We start from the raw sequence: 20,978 nt of genomic DNA, 5'->3' as shown, positions 1-20,978 counted from the left end.
ACTAAAAGGGCTCAGAGTTTATTGCCCAATGAAAGAAAAAATAAAAAAGACTCACACCAAGTTATATAGTCATAAAATTTCAGATTCACTGAATAAAGAGAAGATCCTAAAACACTAAACACTTCCAGAGATAAAACATATCACACATAAAGAACTGAGAATCAAAATGGCATTGGATTTCTCAAAAAAAACATGGGAAGCTAGAAATAAATGGAGAAATGCTTTTGAAATTTTGAAGAAAAACAATTTCCAACCTAGGATGTGTTACCCAGATAAATTATTTTTTTAAAAAGATTTATTTATTATTTATTTATTTTATTAATATTTTAATTTTTTTTGGCTGTGTTGGGTCTTAGTTGCAGCACATCGGATCCTTGTTGAAGCATGCAGGATCTTTCATTGCGGTGCGCGGGCTCCTCGTTGGAGTGCGTGAGCTCGGTAGTTGCTGCACGTGGGATCTTAGTTGCCCTGCGGCATGAGGGATCTTAGTTCCCTGACCAGGGATGAAACCTGTGTCCCCTGCACTGCAAGGCAGATCCCTTACCACTGGACCACCAGTGAAGTCCCTACCCAGCTAAATTACTAATCAAGTGTAAGAAGGGAATAAAGATATTTTCAGACATGCGAAGTCTCAAAATATTTCCCTGTTACACAACCTTTTTCAAGAAGTTATTAGGAGGTGTGTTCCACCAAAATAAGAGAATAAGCAACAGGTGGGAAGACATGGGATCCAGAAGACAGGAAATCCAAAACGGGTGGGAGACAAAGGAAGTTCTAGGGTGATGGAAAAGCAAGTCCACAGTGACAGCTGAGAAGCAGGCCCAGAAAGAAGTCCAAATTGAAGCAGAAAAATGAAAGGCTTCAAAACAGAAAGTGAGTGAGATTACAAGAAAGAGAAAGGAAATCCTAGATTACCTGGTGTGTTTGAATACGTGGAGAGATGGTTCATATACTTGTCAGAGATTTGTTTGTGGTAAATGAAAATTAAGCAAATAAAAAACAGAGCAATTAACTCCAGCAAAACCAAAATACATAAGAAAGAAAAATGTTAGTATTACAGAGCAAACAAAGAGAACTAGGAATTAGTAAATAATACCAAAACAGTCCTAATAATGTAAATGAATATTTATTAAATCCCAAACTGTGATTTAACAATACTGGGGGGCTTCCCTGGTGGCGCAGTGGTTGAGAATCTGCCTGCTGATGCAAGGGACACGGGTTCATGACCCGGTCCGGGAAGATCCCACATGCCGCAGAGCGGCTGGGCCCGTGAGCCATGGCCACTGAGCCTGCGCGTCCGGAGCCTGTGCTCCGCAACGGGAAAGGCCACAACAGTGAGAGGCCCACATACCACAAAAAAAAAAAAAAATACTGGGGTGTCATGGGGAGGCAAAGTGGGTATATGTCTGTGGAAAGAGTAGTGTAGTATTATATCTTTATATTTCATAGTAAATAATGTCTCAAATTTAAAAATAAAGAAAGAATATTATATAGAAATACAGTGCTAAATAATGAAAGAAACAGCTTAAGATTTCAAAATGGGAAACAAGAAATTAGGTGTGGAGCAAAGAAAGTGGGGCTGTTTTTTGGTATAAGCCTTGTAATATTTAGTTTTATTGGTCTTTGTACACTTATTATTTTGATAAAAATAACAAATTAGAAAAAAAAACGGATCATTTTTACCTGTCCAAGTTCTTCATTCAGATCAGAAGTATTGACCTGAGCTTTCTGATCTGATTCTTCATGATAGAGATCAAGATCCCAGCCAATAAAAAATGATCCAAGAAATTTCTGCATTTCGACTGTCACATATAATGAAATTGGAATGATGAAATTGTAGAGTACCAAAAAAGCAAGGAAGTCTGAAATAAATTTCAGGATCTAGAGGAAAAAAATGATTGCTTGATAAGAGAAAAATATGAAGAAAATTATCAGATAGTTTCATATCTAAACAGACCATCAACTATATTCTGAAGCAGAAAAGTCTCATGAATTGAAATTCATTTACTGAATTGTCTTTTTAACACATTTCCTTTGGTTATTTTATTGCTCATTAGAATCTTGAACGAATTAAAAGAAGAAAGGTTAAAACCAAATTACTTGTTACTTTTTAGAAGCTACCAGAAAAGCCTGGTGTGACTGAAATTACGGCAAAATTATAATTAGAACCTCTGTAGCATACTTACCATTCTATTTCTACACATCAAAATCACAGATAACTAAAAATTGACTGTAATTTAAAAAAATGTAAAATAATTGCTAGGCTAGAACTGCTAGAAATTAAAACTCTCAATTACAGATTACACAGGAATAGCCTACTTCAATGGCATAGCAGTTCCACATTTTAAAATGTGTTCTGTAAAAGATAAAATACCTAATTGTAAATGATACTGAAAATATGTTCCTGTGATTATCTGCTTTTTGGTCTCTTGAGATTCAAACTTATCTTCTAATATTTGTACTTTAATCTAAAGTGAAATTTGGAGAACAATTTACCAAAATTGTAGGTTAACTTCTCCTGGTAGTCCATATTTAATCAGTTTAAAACTTTTTATGACATAATTCGTATTTACTTCATACCACCAATATACTGACAGTAAGACTCCTTGAATTATTCTGATAGAATTGAAAATTCTATTTAAATACAGTAAATAGAATAAAAATTTCAATTTGTAGTACTGAAGTGGAATGCCAATACAGATGACTTAAGTGTCTGTGATCTCTTTTAATTATTCAAGTCATGCCACAGGGGATATAACTGCTTATGCTGTAAAATGTAAAAAGCATACCAGTACAAACATGCTGGCTACTCTTCATGTGCAATATCCTTTTGTCACCCTTCAATAGTGATAGTTTTAGGGATGACAGTGGTCACTCCTATCAGAAGTCACTACCAAAGTGTTAAAAGAAATAAAATTTCCAAAGAATAAAATTTTCTTTGTAATAGAGTCAAGAACACCATGAAGTACCTTACTACTATTTCTTTGATGTTCTGTTTTTTGGTTATACCAAGGTTCATCCCATTTTTCTTCAGCTTGCCATGTATATTTCAAGATAGTACTGATGATGGCTTCAGAAATAAGGATTATTAGATATATTATCAAAAATGTATTCATTGACCTGAAATGAAGAAAGAGAATATGTATCAATTATATGTTACTATACTCACTTGTTTGGAAATTAACATTGGTATTAAATAAGATACTAAATATCAATATATAAGACATTATGGTAGCTATTTAAAGGACACAGTCTTTGTTTTTAAGAAATGACCATTCAATTCAATCCATTTACTAGCAATAAAAGAACAGATACATAAGATTACGAGCATATTTACTGTAGTTAACTACTGTTCAAAATGCTTATAGCGGGCTTCTCTGGTGGTGCAGTGGTTAAGAATCCACCTGCCAACGCAACGACATGGGTTTGAGCCCTGGTCCGGGAAGATCCCACATGCCGCGGAGCAACTAAGCCCATGTGTGCCACAACTACTGAGCCTGTGCTCTAGAGCCCGCGAGCCACAACTACTAAGCCCGTGTGCCACAACTACTAAAGACCGCACGCCTAGAGCCCATGCTCCGCAACAAGAGAGGCCACTGCAATGAGAAGCCTTCGCACAGCAATGAAGAGTAGTCCCTGCTCACCGCAACTACAGAACGCCTGCACACAGCCAACGAAGACCCAATGCAGCCAAAAATAAATAAATAAATAATTTAAAAAAAAAAAAAAAAAAAAAAAAGAGAGGACATTTCTGCATTAGCCTCTCCCAGGAAGAAGAGAGACATGAGAGGCAACGCTGAGTCATCCCAGCTCCTCCCGGCAGAGCTCAGCTGACCCTCAGCCAATCCACTCATCTGTGACAATGAATGGAAGTGAATGAGTTGTAGGACAGTTTATGATGCAGCAATCTGGTGGCAGTAGCTCACTGGTACACCCTCTATGTTGGTACTTCCCCTCAGCCAATAAACCTGCCTAAGTCTCCCATTAGGCAGGGAGACTCCCAAAAGTCTTTTCTTTGGGGGGAAAAAAAATGTAATCTTGCCATCTGTGACAACATGGATGAATCTAGAGGTCATTATGCTAAGTCAGACAGAAAAAGACAAATACCGTATGATCTCACTTATATGCGGAATCTAGAAAAACAAAACAGGGACTTCACTGGTGGTCCAGTGGTTAAGACTTTGCTTTCCAATGCAGGGGGTGAGGGTTCGATCCCTGGTCAGGGAGCTAAGAACACACACACAGTCCCTGGTCGGGGAGCTAAGATCCCACATGCCTTAAAAAACCAAAAAACCCCCAAAATATAAAATAGAAGCAACACTGTAACAAATTCAATAAAGACTTTCAAAAATGGTCATCAAAAAAATAAATAAAAATAAAAAACAACAAAATGAAAACAGACTCATAGATACAAATAGGTGGTTGCTTGCTGGTATTGGGGGGATGGGTAAAATAGGTGAAAGGGATTAAGAGGTACAAACCTCGGGTTATAAAATAAGTAAGCCATGAGAATGTAACATACAGCATAAGGAATATGGTCAATAATATTGCAATAACTTTGTATGGGGCCAGACAATTACTAGACTTACTGTGGTCATCATTTCATAATGTATGCAAATGTCAAAACACTATGTACTACACCTGAAACTAACATAATATTTTATGTCAATTAAATAAATAAAAATGAGAAACCATCCCTATCTTCAAGGATACCACCTTTTATTGACTTGAAATATATATTTCTATATACATATTTTATACATATAGAATAATATACATATCAATAGTCATATTGGGACTTCCATGGTGGCTCAGTGATTAAGACTCTGCGCTCCCAATGCAGGGGGCCTGGGTTTGATCCCTAGTCAGGGAACTAGACCCCACATGCATGCCACAACTAAGAGTTCACATGGTGCAACTAAGGAGCCCTCGAGCGACAACTAAGGAGCCTGCCTGCCGCAACTAAGACCCAGTGCAAGCAAATAAATTAATTTTTAAAAAGTCATATTTATATGTAAATAAATGAAAATAGTTTTCTTACTTTTCTACTGCAGATCGTTTCTGTGATTTGCTCTTGTAATTTAATGCCATCTTAGTTTCCATTCCAGTATACACAGCAACACCTGCAAAACAAAACAGCCTTATGATAATCCTCTACCATGTTTCACAAAAGAAATGTACTCACTAGCACGAAAGAAAATCTAAGAAACTGTATCATCTGAGAGTTGTCAGAATTTAGCTTTCCTTTAAGTCTTTCTGGAGTTTTTTTTTTAAAAGGATTTCCAAGTGCAATTTTGGGAAATTCCAGTCATTCAACCTGCTGAATGAGGAAGGCATGTGGGTTCTGTTCCTGAATTATAACTGGGATATCTGAATGAAAGAGGTATTATTTGAGTTGGAATTGATGGAGGAAAGAATTTGGAAAGATAAAGAAGGCAGGAAGGCCATTATAGACAGAGCAAACAGTGTTAACAAAGACAGAAATAGAAAAGCGCTTTCTGTTAGGCTGTAACAATGGACTGGCGTCAGTTTGAAAGACCTTGAATGCCAGAATCTGGAGACATAATCTCATAAGCACTGGAAAGATAATATGGAATCTGTCAGAGTAAATGAAATAAACACAAGGAAAATGCTATTTTAAAAATATGTGCCTATGTGAATGACTGAGATGAGAATGACAGTAGTAAGGGGACTAAAACTGGGGTAAGACCAATCTTATTAAAAAACTTTGGAGTTAGAGCTTGGTTTGAAGGTTAGCTCTGCTACTTATTAGTTCTGTGACCTTGAGCAAGTTATCTAATCTTTCTGAGTCTCAATTTTGCAATCTTTAAATGGGAAAACTACCTAATAAAACTGGTATGAGAGTTGTGTGACAGATTAGCAAAATGCCCAGAAACAGAAAGATGATCAATAACTGGAATTTTCACTATTGGAATTACCCTTCCAAGGCAGGGATTACAACTCAAATGACAAAGGGCACCAAAATTATAGAAATGTGAGAAATGAGACAAAATGGTACAACACAGAGAGGTGGTGCTGAAGAAAACAATAGCAGACCCATTTAAAGGCATTCAAATACACATTTCCTAAATTTTAAGAGTGTGAAAGCTGTTACTGCTAGAGAGGTGTTAAAATACAGCATTACACGAGAGGGCCTAAAAGCCCTGGAGGTTTTCTCTGGCTTCTGCCATTAAAACTTTATTATGGTCCTCTTTTTAAAATTGTGGTAAAATATACATAACATACAGTTTGCCTTTTTAATACAATTCAGTGGCACTTAGTTACATTCACAATGTTGTGCAATCATCCTATCTAAGTTGAGACTATTTCATCATCCGCCCCCACCAAAAAAACCCTGTACCCATTAAGCAATCATTCCCAACTCCCCTCCACTCCCCAGCTGTTGGGAACCACTAATCTACTTTATGTCTCTATGAATTTGCCTATTTTGGGTATTTTAAGTATAAATGAAATCATACAATATGTGGCCTTTTGTGTTTGACTTCGTTCACTCAGCATAATGTTTTCAAAGTTTATGTACGTTGTAGCATGTATCAGTACTTCATTTCTTATGGATGAATAATATTCCATTACTTGGATATCCTATACTTTGTTTATCCATTCATTAGTTGATAGACATTTGGACAGTTTCTACCCTTTGGCTATTGTGAACAGTGCTGCTATGAACATTTTCATACAAGCCTTTGTTTGAGCACCTGTCTTCAATTCTTGAGGGCATATAGCTAGAAGCAGAATTGCTGAGTGATATGGTAATTCTATGTTTAACTTATTGAGGAACTGCCAAACTATGTTCCACAGCAGCTGCAACATTCTACGGTCCCACCAGCAATGTATGAGGGTTCCAATTTCTCCACATTTTTGCCATACTATTTTTCTTTTTAAAAAAATATATGGAATTCTTTATCAGAGAGCTTAATACCGAGAGATAAGATACAGTACAGTTAACAGGAAAGAAGAGACTGAGGAAGAAGAGCTCAAAAGCTCTAAATATTCAGTGAATAACATAAGCTGGCCAGAATATGACAGACCATTCCTGAAAGGCAAGGAGCCAGTTGACAGCTACAGGTTATCATTGACTTCACAATTTACCTACAGTTGACTCAGAGCATAGTGAATTAGTTTAGCTCTACAATGCAAGAGCACTATTTATTCATCCTTTTGATCCAGTCAGTGTATGTTCCAACAGTATCTGTATATAGTCACAGATCAATAAGAATTCATTGAATGAATAAATGAACAAATGAGTCAGCAGTTTTAACAATCCTATCTAAGAATAATCATAATGGAATTATACAAGTGGTTTACTGCACCAAGGTGTCAGAGTATATAGTTCTCAACACCATTAACAGAAGTGCCAGAATTATCTTAGCATGAAGTATTCACAAAGAAAATATAAGAGCAAGGTTCTAACCTATTACTCAAAAAATAGGAATTAACAAAAAATACATCACAAAATTATATTAATACAATCTTTGAAAGAAATTATAGACAATTATCTAACCAAAAGACCACAAAATGCTGTGCTTTTAAAAATACTTCATATAAAGCATCAAAATGAATCTATAATTTAAAATTTTCAATATATACAAACCAAAAATTTCTTTTGTGTTTTTTAATCTGGCTCCACGAAGCAAGAGACTCTCTGGCCCCAGAGGTCTAGGGAAAAAATAACCAAAACCATTGAATATATTAAAATTTCAATTAAATTTTAAAATGGCATCTTTAGCAGACAGAAGGTACTTCAGCTATACTTATAACAATGCTTTCATATAAAACCAAAATCTCTTCTACTGTAAAGCTGTCGAGGTCAATCATGATGTTAGTTACCATAACAACATATACCTGCCTTAGCATTTCAGTCATTTTAAGATCAATGGCTCAGAAAGAAGACTATGCCTGTAGATAAAATCACAAAGCCACTTGTTTCAGAAGTTTAAACATAAAACTCAACAAAACCAAAAATTAAGCAATGATTTAAAAATGTTTTAAAGAAGATAAAATTTAAAAATTTTGAGCAAAATCAATGAAGTTTTCAAAGGGAAAATACAGAATTCAAATGCAGTGTAAACAAGGTTACGTGAAGAAAAAAATGCAAAATAAGCATAAATTGTAGTATGATTTGTATATAACTGCATGAGTTCTACACAATTAAAATGATACTAGGTTATAAAAGATAACATAGTAAGTGAGTTAGTACTTATTCTAGGCAAGATCAACACTACAACTTGACTACTTGCATTGCATACTTCTTGGAGCACAGGTCTTCTTGCTGTTTGAATTTCTCTCCATAAAGGAGATATAAAATGAGAAGAAATAACTAGAAAGGAAAATTGTATTTTCTTAGTGATAGCAAATGATAATACTCTGGTATGGATGAGTAAAAAAGCCTTAATTTTGTTGATATTCCTTATCATAAGGCTTTTCTAAAATCAAACAGAATCTGAACCAATTCTGAAGAGGTCTGCAAACCTAAACACTGTAAAAAAATAATCCAATGAACACAGCAGGTGGAGGCAGGTGTTTGGGCTATGGTTAACAAGTATGGTTTTATTTTATAGTCGTATCTGGAGCACACTGAATGGATATTCCAAAATCAATTATTCAGGAGCCATATTATAGCTCTTTTCTACTTGGTTTTGGTTCCAGCAATGAATAGAAAAACTTTGAGCTCATGCTGGCATATAAAATTGGGATATAATGATAGAAAGCTTCAAATTAAAAGATAATTCATCAGTTCACTCTGATTGCTTTAGCAAAGAACATGGCTCTTTTTTTAAAAAACCATTCTACCTGCTAAGGTAACATAATTGATCTTTTCCTTTACCAGCCACATTATCTTAATGCAATTCATACTACGTATCCACACATGCATCCCAATGTCACTGTAGAAATCAAAATAAAACCCAGTCACTGTTATTCAGCAGGGGTCCTACACTTTACAAAGACCTTGTTACACAGTTTATTGAATGTGCTCCTGTGTTGACTTTTACTAAAAGCGTGAATCCATGCTGATGCATATCTTTGGTAGCTTGTCTTGAGGATTTCATTTTAAAAAATTCTCAACTCTTTATGTCAGTGACTTATTTCATGCAGTCAGTATAAATTGAACATCTCCAGAGAAGAGGTGGAGTGCTAAGTTAATTAGAAGTTCAAGGGCTGATTCCAAGGTTTATTCTAAATTCAGCTTTGTGGTCATGAGTAACAATGTAATCTCACCCTATCAGAAAATCTTTGAAATGACCCAAAGCCTTTCATGTAAGTACCAGAAATTAACCTGAATATTGAGGGAAAACAAATCAAAACAACCAACCAACCAAATAACCAATCAGAAGAGTATATAAGAAGTTATTGGCCAATAAATACTCTAGTTTGTAAGGAATGATTTTGAAGTGAAGAAGACCATAACATTTTTATTTGTTAAACATTATGTAAGACATTTTTTGTATTAGAGACTTATGTGGTGGTACGTTTAGATGTGTAAGGATCTGGATAGGGACCACTATGATTCCTTTATGTTACTACCTAATATATCAGACAAAGAAATACAAGTACACAAATAATCTTACTAAATTATTTTGATATCATTTCCTAGCATTTGCTTCATCCTCATCTCATCTGCTGCTGCTAGAAATTACTAGAAGATGAAATGCTAAATGTTTTTAAATTAACCCTTTCCCATGATATGCTGCTTACTTATCTAATCTCCCTCTAACTTGATTTTAGTCCCTCCCCCAAACAATTCTCACTTAAAAGCGATTGGATAATGCAAATTTATTCTTACCTTACAATTTCTTCCATTTGTTGAGTTATTATCATTCGTCCCATGAATCTATCAAAGAATTCACTATGTTACAAAAAAACTAATGATACATTACTTATGACATCAATGGGTGGAAAATTTTAAGACAGTTCTGGCACTATTCTTAGATATGAAACAAAACCAATCTTTTGCATATATGAATGGTCCAATATTCATGTTAGAAATTACAAAGGCAAATCAGTCATTAAGCTTTAAAAAATTAATATTCTTATAGTCCCAGGGAGCGATCAGTGGTGCTGTTTGCCTTATCATCCTCTTCTGCTTCACCCCTTTCCCCTTCCTGAACTGTTTTGTGGAGGAGCAGTGTAAAGCCTTGCCTCACCATGAAGTGTGCTCCTTGCCATCGGCTGCATAATCTTTCTGGGCTTTGCAGATGATGTATTGAATCTGCACTGGTGCTATAAGCTGTTGCTGCTGTCCACAGCTGCCTCACACTACCTCTCCTCATGGTCTATTTCACCAACTTTGGCAACACGACCTTTTTGGTACCCAAGCCTTCTGCCCAATTCTTGGCCTGCACCTAGACTTGGGGATCCCGTACTATGTCTACATGGGGATGCTGGCAGTGTTCTGTACATGACCCTCGTCAACTTGCTACTTAAAGTCTTTGGGCCCACGCATTAGAGAAACCTCACTCTTCCTGCTGCTGCTACACGTCATGGGCAGTGTAGTCACCTTCTCCAATGCGTACCAGCTTGTCCAACTCTTCTGTGATGTCTGAGTCACCTAATCCATTGCCCTTTGTTTCACAGCCTCCAGGGTTCCTGACTCAGGCTGACCTCTTCTGGATCAAGACTGCCTCTGGGCTCAGGTCTCTCCCACCCTTCTTTCTTCTTCAGATTTTGTCCTCAACATTTCCTTTCCCCTGTGATTATTGACATCCTGGGTCTTTCTTGCCTTCTAATGACTCAGTACTTTGCCTATGGCTTTCTTCAACTTGCCACTCTCCCCTCTCCGTCCCATCTCTGCAGCCTCCTAAGGTGGGATACTGTAGCTTTTATGCAGTTACCCACAACTCTTGACACTCAAGGACTATGTTGGGCCTGGGGATAGAGGACACAGGCTTCTGGCTGGGGATAAGGACATAGGCTCAAAGATGACTTGACATTTGACTATAAATTAAGTATTCTGATGATTAAGAGCCGACTGGGCCGCCAGGTGTTCCAAATGGTGACAAGAAAGTACTGTCTTTAAAAAAAAAATAATATTCTTGCCATCTCTACTCCAGCTATGAGCAAATTAATGAATGAAAAAATGTTTTCAAAATGGCAATGCAAATGTAATATATTATTATGATTATCAGTTTGGTCATGATGAGACTTTATAATTGCTACACAGAGATGCATATATTATTTAGCCAACAATGAATGCTCATACATTTTTATCACAGTTTACTAAATAAAGACTCCAGTAACCAGAATCATTCACTCACGTACTTATTCATGCACTCATTTATCCAACAAATATTCACTGAGCAACTACCATGTGTGAATTACGTGCAGAGGGTAGAGTAGTAAACAAAAAAACTATTAGTGACCTCCAGAGCTTCCTTAACTTTTGGTTTCCTGAAATTTAGAGTGAGTGGCCTGTTGTTATAATAAATTTTCATAGCCCGGCCTTTTAGTTCCAACTTCCACTACCAAAACAGCTCCATAGCACAAAGTCAACTCAAGTGAAAAATTACTTTCTATAATAGTGAAAGGTAAATTCTGAGTTGAAGCAAATTCTGGGCAGAGCCTCATGTTAATCATTTAACTATGCAAAGAAATATTAAGCATGACTTTCCAAATGTCCCCTTTTATCCCTCCTGTTTCCAGGTCACAGATGCTTTACCCCTTGTAGACTTTGGATTCATTATTTCTTGCTAATCTCTTACTTCTTCTTCCTTCAGCCTCCTGAAGGAAAGAAGCACTGCTTTTTTTTTAATTTTTATTTTTTCACCATGCCACATGGCATGCAGGATCTTAGTTCCCCAACCAGGGATCGAACCTGTGCCCCCTGCAGTGAAAGCATGGAGTCTTAACCACTGGACTGCCAGGGAAGTCCTGCTTTTTAATTATCTCCACTTAACAGAATTTTATGTAGCTCTGGTTTGAGCCTCAAACTTTGGATTTAGATTCAAAGAGCCAATTCAGCTGGTGACTCCTAGGCACTGTTCAGAGATAATGTGTGGTCAGTCTTTCGATTTTCCTGAGCCAAATGCCAACAAGAGACCTGTTCTCTTTCCTTTTATCTGTCCCATTATCCTTGATTCTAAAGCACTTCTTGTATTTGTTCATGCCAGTACCATGCTGGATTAACTCATTCTGCACTTTCCATAGCCCTTTCTCCAAACCCACACTATAATTTGTTTCAAAATGGAAAAGAGCTTTAATATTCTTTACTGATTATAAAGACTAAATACACTCAAATACACATACTTTATAAAATGATTCAATGTAAAAAGACGACAAAAAGGAAACAACAATCATCAGTAATCCCACTACTCAAATAAAACATTATTAATATTCTGAGATATGTTCTCCAGGCTTTTTTTCCATGCACATATAAATATGTATGTATCGTAAAAACAAAAATGTTGGTAACATTTTCTCCCCACTTAACATGTCCTGTCAAAAATACAGATCCACATCATTACTTTTAATGGCCACACATAGCATGGTATTTTTGGTTCACTGCATAATTTATTTAAGTAATTCACTACTGACAGAAGCTTGGGTTCTTTCCCAACTTATGGATAGTCTAAACAATACAGCCCTGAACAAGCCAGTGTACGTATCTTTTCCCATTTGCATTAAAATATATTTCTAGAGGCAGAACTTCATTATTTTGTTAGGAAAAATTCCTAGAAGTAGAACTGATGAGTTGGAGTCTACAAAAAATAAAGAGAATAGAAAGAATAAAAAAAAAGAACAAAAAGAGCAAAGGAGCCAAGGAAAGAGACTATGGAGAATACTGTGAAACAGGCACCTGCTAGAAGCTGTACCTAAACAGAAGACTTTCCTAGTTTTTATTTCTTCCAGTGGTTGGACAGAGATAATTTCTTAACCATACTCTAGCCTCTCCTCAATAAGCTGTTAAACTTTTTTAAAAGGAAATAATGTGGACTTCCCTGGTGGCGCAGTGGTTAAGAATCCACCTGCCAATGCAGGGGACAAGGGTTTGAGCCCTGGTCCGGGAAGATTCCACATGCCACAGAGCAACTAAGCCTGTGCACCACAACTACTGAGCCTGTGCTCTTAAGCCCTCCAGCCACAACTACTGAGCCTGTGCTCTAGAGCCCGCCAACCACAACTACTGAAGCCCGTGCACCTAGAGCCTGTGCTCCGCAACAAGAGAAGCCACTGCAATGAGAAGCCCGTGCACCACAAAGAAGAACAGCCCTCGTTCGCCGCAACTAGAGAAAAGCCCGTGCGCAGCAACAAAGACCCAATGCAGCCAAAAATAAGTAAATAAATAAATAAATAAATTTATTTAAAGAAAAAGAAAAAGGGAAATAATGTAACCACTGTTAACTAATAGGTAATTGGGAAGGAACTGATAATGTCAAAGGAGAAAAATTAATAAACACAGAAAAATGTTCAGCCTTTCTTTTTTTTCTTGGCCGTGCTGCATGGCTTGCAGGATCTTAGTTCCCCAACCAGTGACTGAACTCAGGCCTTGGGAGTGAAAGCGCCGAGTCCTAACCACAGGACTGCCGGGGAACTCCCTGTTCAGCCTTTCTAGTAAAACAATAAATTAAAACTAGTTTTAAAACTATAAAACTATTATCTACAAGATTAGCAAAAAATTTAAAAACTATAATACTTAATACCAGGGACTTCCCTGGTGGCACAGTGGTTAAGAATCTGCCTGCTAATGCAGGGGACACGGGTTTGAGCCCTGGTCCAGGAAGATCCCACATGCTGCAGAGCAACTAAGCCCGTGCACCACAACTACTGAGCCCATGTGCCACAACTACTGAAGCCTGTGCACCTAGGGCCTGTGCTTCGCAACAAGAGATGCTATCATAATGAGAATCCCACGCATCGCAACGAAGAGCAGCCCGCGCTCACCGCAACTAGAGAAAGCCCACGCACAGCAACGAAGCCCCAGCGCAGCCAAAAATAAATAAATAAATAAATTTTAAAAAAACCCACAAAAAACAAAACTTAATACTAGTAACATTTTGAAACAATAATAAGCCTCATAAACTTATACTTAGCTCATAGCCTCATAAACATACTTAGCTCATAGCAATAAAAATTAATCCAATGTTTTTGGAAAGTAATGTGTCAGTAGGTTTAATAAAGGCCAAATTCGATTAGGGTTTTAATCTAATAATTCCACTTTTGCAGCTCTGTCTGTTCTTAGAGAATAATCTAGTATTAGACTATAAACTCTAGGAGTCAGGAGCTATCACTGTTTTTTTACTGCTGCATTCCCAGTATCTAGCACTATGCCTCAGTTATTGGAGGCACTCAATATATGATGAATAAATGGGCAATAAAAATATTCTCAAATCCTTTGATTAAGTAATATTGTGGAACTCTATCATTCATTTACTCATTCAACAGATATTTATTAGTGTCTATTCTGTTCTAGGTATTTCAATTCAATAGTTAAGTGAATTGTAACACACACAAATCTTAGTTGCATGTATCACAGAATTCAATAAAAGGAAAAACTTAAGTGCATAAAATTAAGTCCATAAAGATATTTATTCCTTTCAACTATCAACAAACATGTAGTAAGGCCTCCTATATGCCAGATCTGTTCTAGGTGCTTGGGATACATCAGTGAACAAAACACACAAAGATGTCTGTCTTTGAGTTTACAATTTAGTTGGAGAAGGAGATAATAAGCAACAAACATAATAAATAAGTACATTACATAGTACACTAGAAGGTATTATGTGCTATTAACAAAAAGCAGGAGAGGGTAAGAAGGATTAAGTCACAGTATTAAATAGTCAAAGTAGGCCTCACTGAAGAGGTGATTTTAAGCAAAGACTAGAAGGTGGTAAAGGAGTTAGATAAAGAACAGCTAGTGAAAAGGTAGAAGTGGATATGGCATGATCAAGGGAAAATAAGGAGGCCAGTGTAGCTGGAGGGTGAGGCAAGAGGGAGAAGGGTTAAAATTTAGATCAGAGATCAGTTGGGGATGGAGGCAATCAGTAAGATCATTATAAAGATATGAGGGAGACAGAAAAGCCATTGTAAGGTTTGGGCAGAGGAATGCCATGATCTGACTTACATTTAAAAAGGATGACTCTGGCTGCTTTTGTGAGAACAGACTGACTGCAAGGGAAAGAAGAGTAAAAGCAGAAAAACCAGTAAGGAAGCCTTTGATAGCAGTAATCCAAGCAGGAGATAATGCTGGTTTGGATCAATTTAGTAGCAGAGAAGGGGGTGAAAGATGGTCAGGTTTTGGATGTATTCTGAAGGTAAACCAGTAAGATATTCTGATGGATTGGGATGAGACGTGGGAGAGCAGGTGAGAAGAGGTGAGCAGAGAGGGGATGAAGGAGTCATGGCTGACTCCAAAGTTTCTGGCCCGAACAACTGAAAAGATGGACTGTCATCAGCTGAAATGGGAAAAAGGCCGTTAGCATAAAAACTTCTGGAGGAAAGATCAGGAATTCAGTTTTCAACATGATTAATTTGAGATTTTTACTAAATATCCAAGTGGAATTGTGGAACAGGAAGTTGGATATAAGAATCTGAAGACTAGGAAAGAAATCTGGGATTGAGATATAAATTTGGAGTCATCAGCATATAGATGGTCTTGAAAGCCATCAGCCGGGATGAGATCACAAAGAGTGAGTGCAGATAGTGAAAGGTATAGGCAGAGGAGGGAAGAGGACTAAGGACAGTCCTGGGGCACTCTAACATCAAGAAGTCAGAGAGAAGAGGAGAAATCAGCTAAAGAGATTGAGAAGGAGGGACTACTGAAGTAAGAGGAAAATCAAGAGAGGAAATCAAGCGAACAAGTTGTATCAAAGAAGAGGGAATGATGAACTAACTACTGGATTCTGAGTTGGTGAACTTATATGTAATAAGGTGTCATGCAATATTTCTAATAGCAAAACAATGGAAAAGTTAAGTATGGAAAGACTGGGGAACCGTTAGGTTCTAGGATGTTTACTTAGACTATTATGCAGCCATTAAAAAAGATCATTAAGAATACTGTGCACTAAGATGGAAAATACTTTAAAAAACCACAAAGGCAATCCATATTCTTTCAAGAAATATTAGAAAATATGGGGAACAAAAAACGTGATTAAAAAGCAGCTGAAATCCTACCACCAAGAAATAAGTACTAACATTCTGACGTGATTCCTCTAGGTTTTTCTTTCTCTCCATACCTATTTATTTTTTCTATCTAACTACTTAACTACCTATCAAATACACATACATACACCTTTCTTTTTATATAATTGGGATCATATGAGACTACAGCTCTATAACATTTTATTCAACATTGTATTTCAGTATGTTCCTATGTCATTAAATTCTTTGAAAGCATCATTTTTATTACCTACCTAATTCATCTTGCATCTATACCATAAAGCCATTTAAGCATTCCTCCTACTTGGACATTAAAAATGCTTTCAATATTTCCCTTATAAATAGCATATAGTATAGTATAGTAAACTGAAAAAATACAGTTAGAGATATATAAAATATCTTTACAACTGTGAGTTCCTCAAGGATGGAAACTGTGCTTATTAATCTTATTTATCACTTATCATAATGAGCACAAAGGTCCTCAACAATAATTTGTTGGATGAATGAATAAAAACAGCAATAAAAATTTTAAAGTAGTGGTATAATTAATTATGAGTTATTTTTCTATTACAAAAGTCTTCTGTAGTAATTACATCTGTATTAAAAAAAAACATACTTTCAGTAAGGAAGAGGAAAAGAGAAAATAAAGAGGAATACCTTATATTTAACAGTGAATTATTTCCTATTTAAAAATTTTTTTTTAAACTTTCTCCCCATTTTCCAAATAATGTAAAACCACCCACCAAAGTATGAGCTACATTTGATCTCATATTAATCTTATGCTTTCTTAATGCTGCATCATTTTCTACTTTTTAATACTAATCTTTTAATAAGTCACCCTTGTCTGATACTTGGAAATAACAGCAATAGAGAACTCTTAAAGTACTAAATTCTTCACAGTTAAATCTATCTTATAATTTAAATGCTATTAAAGCATAGAACTCCAAATTTTTACAGTTAATTGGAAAACTCCATATTTTATCCATATTTGACTTTGATGAAAATGCAAGATTTTTATAATATCACACAGAGAAAACTCCATTATAAATATATGGATCCAGAATAAAGATATGTAAGACATGTGAAAAATCCAATGACTAGTGATAAGATTTTAAAACATTTCAACCAACAAATGGAGATGGAGAATATGACAAGAAGCTGAGGGTAATTTTTAGAATGTGGTTATAATTTATATTCTATCACCAGTTATTGAGTAAAAATGAGTAGTTTCTCATGGAAGTCTTTAACAATAAAAAGTTGTTTCCATTCCATAGACCACAATAATTAACACAGCACTCACTGAAAGATGACTTACATTGTATTAATATTTAGTAAATTGTAATGTTAAAAGGAGTTAGTTCCTATTGAACACAAAGACATGGCCCTTGCCTTCATGGAGCACATATATACACATGCACGCACACACGCACACTATTAGATTATTTTCTTCTAAGGAAATAATCTTATTTCTGTTGTAACTACTATTATAAAGTTTATTGCTATTGTTATAAAGCCAATTCATACCAAAGTAGAAGGTAATAGGAAAGAACATGTGAATAAAAGCATGGCTTTTGAATTAATACTTTGGCTTAGAATTCTGGCAAATTCTGCTTTTAGTTTTTTTCCCCTTTAACTGATCTCCCACCTTGCTTCCCCCCAAAATGTCAATTAGCTAACTATCTCAGTGCACATTTATCATTGTAAAAACGAAATCCGTAAACAGAACTTAAAATGAGCATGGTGATTATCACACCATACCTGTACAAGTCTGCTTCTGGTTGCTGACATTCTATCACAGCTATAAGAGTGTCCAAATTGGCAACTGTTTGTAATACTGCTGTTTCTGGAACTGCCACATGGGTCTGAAAAAAAAGAAAAATTAAATCGCACAGTTTCGAGATCTACATGGGACTTTAGATAACATTTATTTCAAACCTCTTTTACATATGAAATCACAGCATTCTGTAGCTGAGATCACTTAGCTAGATGGCAGAAGAGAAAGAAGAATGTAAAATAACAAGTAGTAAAAGGAGCTACTGTGATTACCTGTCTACAGAGGACATTTGCATACCAGGAAATTAAGTCTGTGTTTACAGTCATTACTGCTCTAAGTTTATTATTAAAAATTTAATGGGAAAAAAGTGAATCAAATAAAATCCTTGATTGTATTAATACTGTGAAAGTTGAGAAAAATGTAAATGTGTCCCCTATCTAAAAAAGCATCAATGTATTAGAAGATTTTTTTTTTTTCCTAAAAACACTTTTCACTTTTCTTAAACTTGACTAAATTATGTGAGGCTATCCTTGAAGTAAATGTATAATAACATTATTTCTTTAAAAAAAACCTAACTTTTAAAAAGTTTCAGTAATTTAAAACATTTCTCCTTTATCACGTCAAACTTTATTACCTTAACCAAAGGAAAATATTACTATAATCCAAAGACATATTTTGTTCACCAAGAGCGACACTCAAACATAAGCATGTATAAACCTTCAGGTTAGTTTCTCCATCCAAGCTAGCAGTTGTAACGTGACAAGAACCATCAAGTCGATCTGAGGACAGAAGCACCAAATCTGCAGGGAAGATTTCATCTTTGGCTACTCGAACAATATCACCCACCTATGAAGAATTTTGGGGAAAAGTGGATATACAGATTTTAAAAGGCAAGGACTTAATTTTATTGAGTTCTAAACAAGTGGTCTATCATAATACTTTAATGTAGGAAAGCAGACTTTTAACTAAAACATAATCAAAGAATTTGTGATTTCAAAATATAATTGATTTCGATTATTTACTAAATGCATACCCGAATGTTTTTTGATCTAGTTTTTACAAGGCCACCACTTCGAACAACATAAACAGGAGCTCCATTTACTTCATTATCTGAGTTATGTCTTAACCAATCTTCATATCCCTGTAAACATCAAAAGAATAAAAAATGCCCCTCTTAGTATTAGAAGATACTTTTTATCAAATGAGAAAAAGAAACATAAAAACTTACCCCAAACATTTCATTCACTAGAATTATGTTAGGCTACTTTGACTCAGGTATTTGACATTTATCACTACTAGAAACACTCTTTTCTCTTGGTTTTCATCACATACATGTTCCTGGTTTTCATACTATCTCTCTAATTACTCCTCCTCAGTTTCCTTATGGGAGGCTCCTTCTATGTCACCTTAATGGGCCTTTTTTTCACCGTTCACATTCTCACTACCAGATTTCTTCTATCCCTGTGTCTTCAAAAAGTTCTGAAATTTAGGGACTTCCCTGGTGGTGCAGTGGTTAAGAATCCGCCTGCCAATGCAGGGGACACGGGTTCGAGCCCTGGTCTGGGAAGATCCCACATGCCGCGGAGCAACTAAGCCCGTGTGCCACAACTATTGAGCCTGTGCTCTAGAGCCCATGAGCCACAACTACTGAAGCCTGTGCACCTAGAGCCTGTGCTCTGCACAAGAGAAGTCACCGCAACGAGAAGCCCACGCACTGCAATGAAGAGTAGCCCCTGCTTGCCACAAACTAGAGAAAGCCTGCACACAGCAACAAAGACCCAATGAAAACAAAAATAAATAAATAAAAATAAATTTTTATTAAAAAAAGGGAAACATAAGCATTTCACAAAGAATCCTTTGATTAAATGTTAAAGAGTGGCAATTTAAAAAAAAAATTTACTTATTTTTAATTTGCTTGCACTGAGTCTTAGTTGCAGCAGGAGGGCTCCTTAGTTGTGGCTCACTAGCTCCTTAGTTGCGGCATGCATGTGGGATCTAGTTCCCTGACCAGGGATCAAACCCAGGGCCCCTGCATTGGGAGTGTGGAGCCTTATCCACTGGAAAAGACTTATGCTATTTTACAGAAAATTCAAGAACTCAGAGGTATAGATAGCACAAGTATAGATAATGGAATGATATCTAAGAGGTAACATTAAGTGATAAAAGTAAGGTACAGAATGTGTTGTAGTCTATGCTATCATTTGTGAAAAATATATGATTAATGTGAACACTTTGTATAGATACCTGGACTGATGTAGAAATAATGGCTCCCTCAGGGGAGGAGAACTAGGAGACTAAGGGATAGGAGCATAAGATATTTTTACTATATGTTATTTTATTTATTTATTTAAATATTTATTTGGTTTACAATAGCCAGGACATGGAAGCAACCTAAGTGTCCATCGACAGATGAATGGATAAAGAAGATGTGGCACATATATACAATGGAATATTACTCAACCATTAAAAAAAATGCAATTGAGTTATTGGTAGTGAGGTGGATGGACCTAGAGTCTGCCATACAGAATGAAGTAAGTCAGAAAGAGAAAAATACTGTATGCTACATACGTATGGAATCTAAAAAAAGGAAAAAAAAATAAGGTTCTGAAGAACCTAGGGGCAGGACAGGAATAAAGATGCAGACATAGAGAATGGACTTGAGGACATGGGGAGGGGGAAGGGTAAGCTGGGACGAAGTGAGAGAGTGGCATGGACATATGTACACTACCAAAAGTAAAATAGGTAGCTAGTAGGAAGCAGCCACATAGCACAGGGAGATAAGCTTGGTGCTTTGTGACCACCTAGAGTAGAGGGGTGGGATAGCGAGGGAGGGTGGGAGGGAGAGAGACGCAAGAGGTAGGAGATATGGGGATATATGTAGATGTATAGTTGATTCACTTTGTTATAAAGCAGAAACTAACACACCATTGTAAAGCAATTATATCCCAATAAAGATGTTAAAAAAAATTATTTGGCTGTGCTGGGTCTTAGTTGCGGCATGCGGGATCTTCGTTGCAGCATGCAAGATCTTTAGTTGGGGCATGTGGGATCTAGTCCCCTAACCAGGGACTGAACCCAGGACCCCTGCATTGGG

The 20,978-nt window shown here is 36.3% G+C and overlaps 1 protein-coding gene across 10 annotated transcripts in view; it reads right to left on the bottom strand.

Annotated features, from left to right (window-relative positions):
• Positions 1-20,978, bottom strand: part of ATP11B (ATPase phospholipid transporting 11B (putative)) — a 124,800-nt gene that overhangs the window by 65,977 nt on the left and 37,845 nt on the right. For all 10 annotated transcript variants that reach the window (XR_010840693.1, XM_059064521.2, XM_059064527.2 and 7 more), the window contains 8 exons: positions 18,918-19,025; positions 18,602-18,730; positions 17,869-17,972; positions 9,803-9,850; positions 7,613-7,677; positions 5,042-5,123; positions 2,970-3,120; positions 1,684-1,881 (listed from right to left, as the gene is read on the bottom strand). Coding sequence is in view for 9 of the 10 variants with exons in the window: in XM_059064521.2 (XP_058920504.1) it covers positions 1,684-1,881; positions 2,970-3,120; positions 5,042-5,123; positions 7,613-7,677; positions 9,803-9,850; positions 17,869-17,972; positions 18,602-18,730; positions 18,918-19,025 (885 nt within the window). In the remaining variant the exon portion in view is untranslated. The remainder of the gene's footprint in view (positions 1-1,683; positions 1,882-2,969; positions 3,121-5,041; positions 5,124-7,612; positions 7,678-9,802; positions 9,851-17,868; positions 17,973-18,601; positions 18,731-18,917; positions 19,026-20,978) is intronic.

This window comes from Kogia breviceps, chromosome 5 (assembly GCF_026419965.1).
Source record: "Kogia breviceps isolate mKogBre1 chromosome 5, mKogBre1 haplotype 1, whole genome shotgun sequence".
Classification (NCBI taxonomy): domain Eukaryota; kingdom Metazoa; phylum Chordata; class Mammalia; order Artiodactyla; family Physeteridae; genus Kogia; species Kogia breviceps.
Note: the sequence above shows the minus strand (reverse complement) of the source record. Positions and strands in the feature narration are given on the sequence as shown.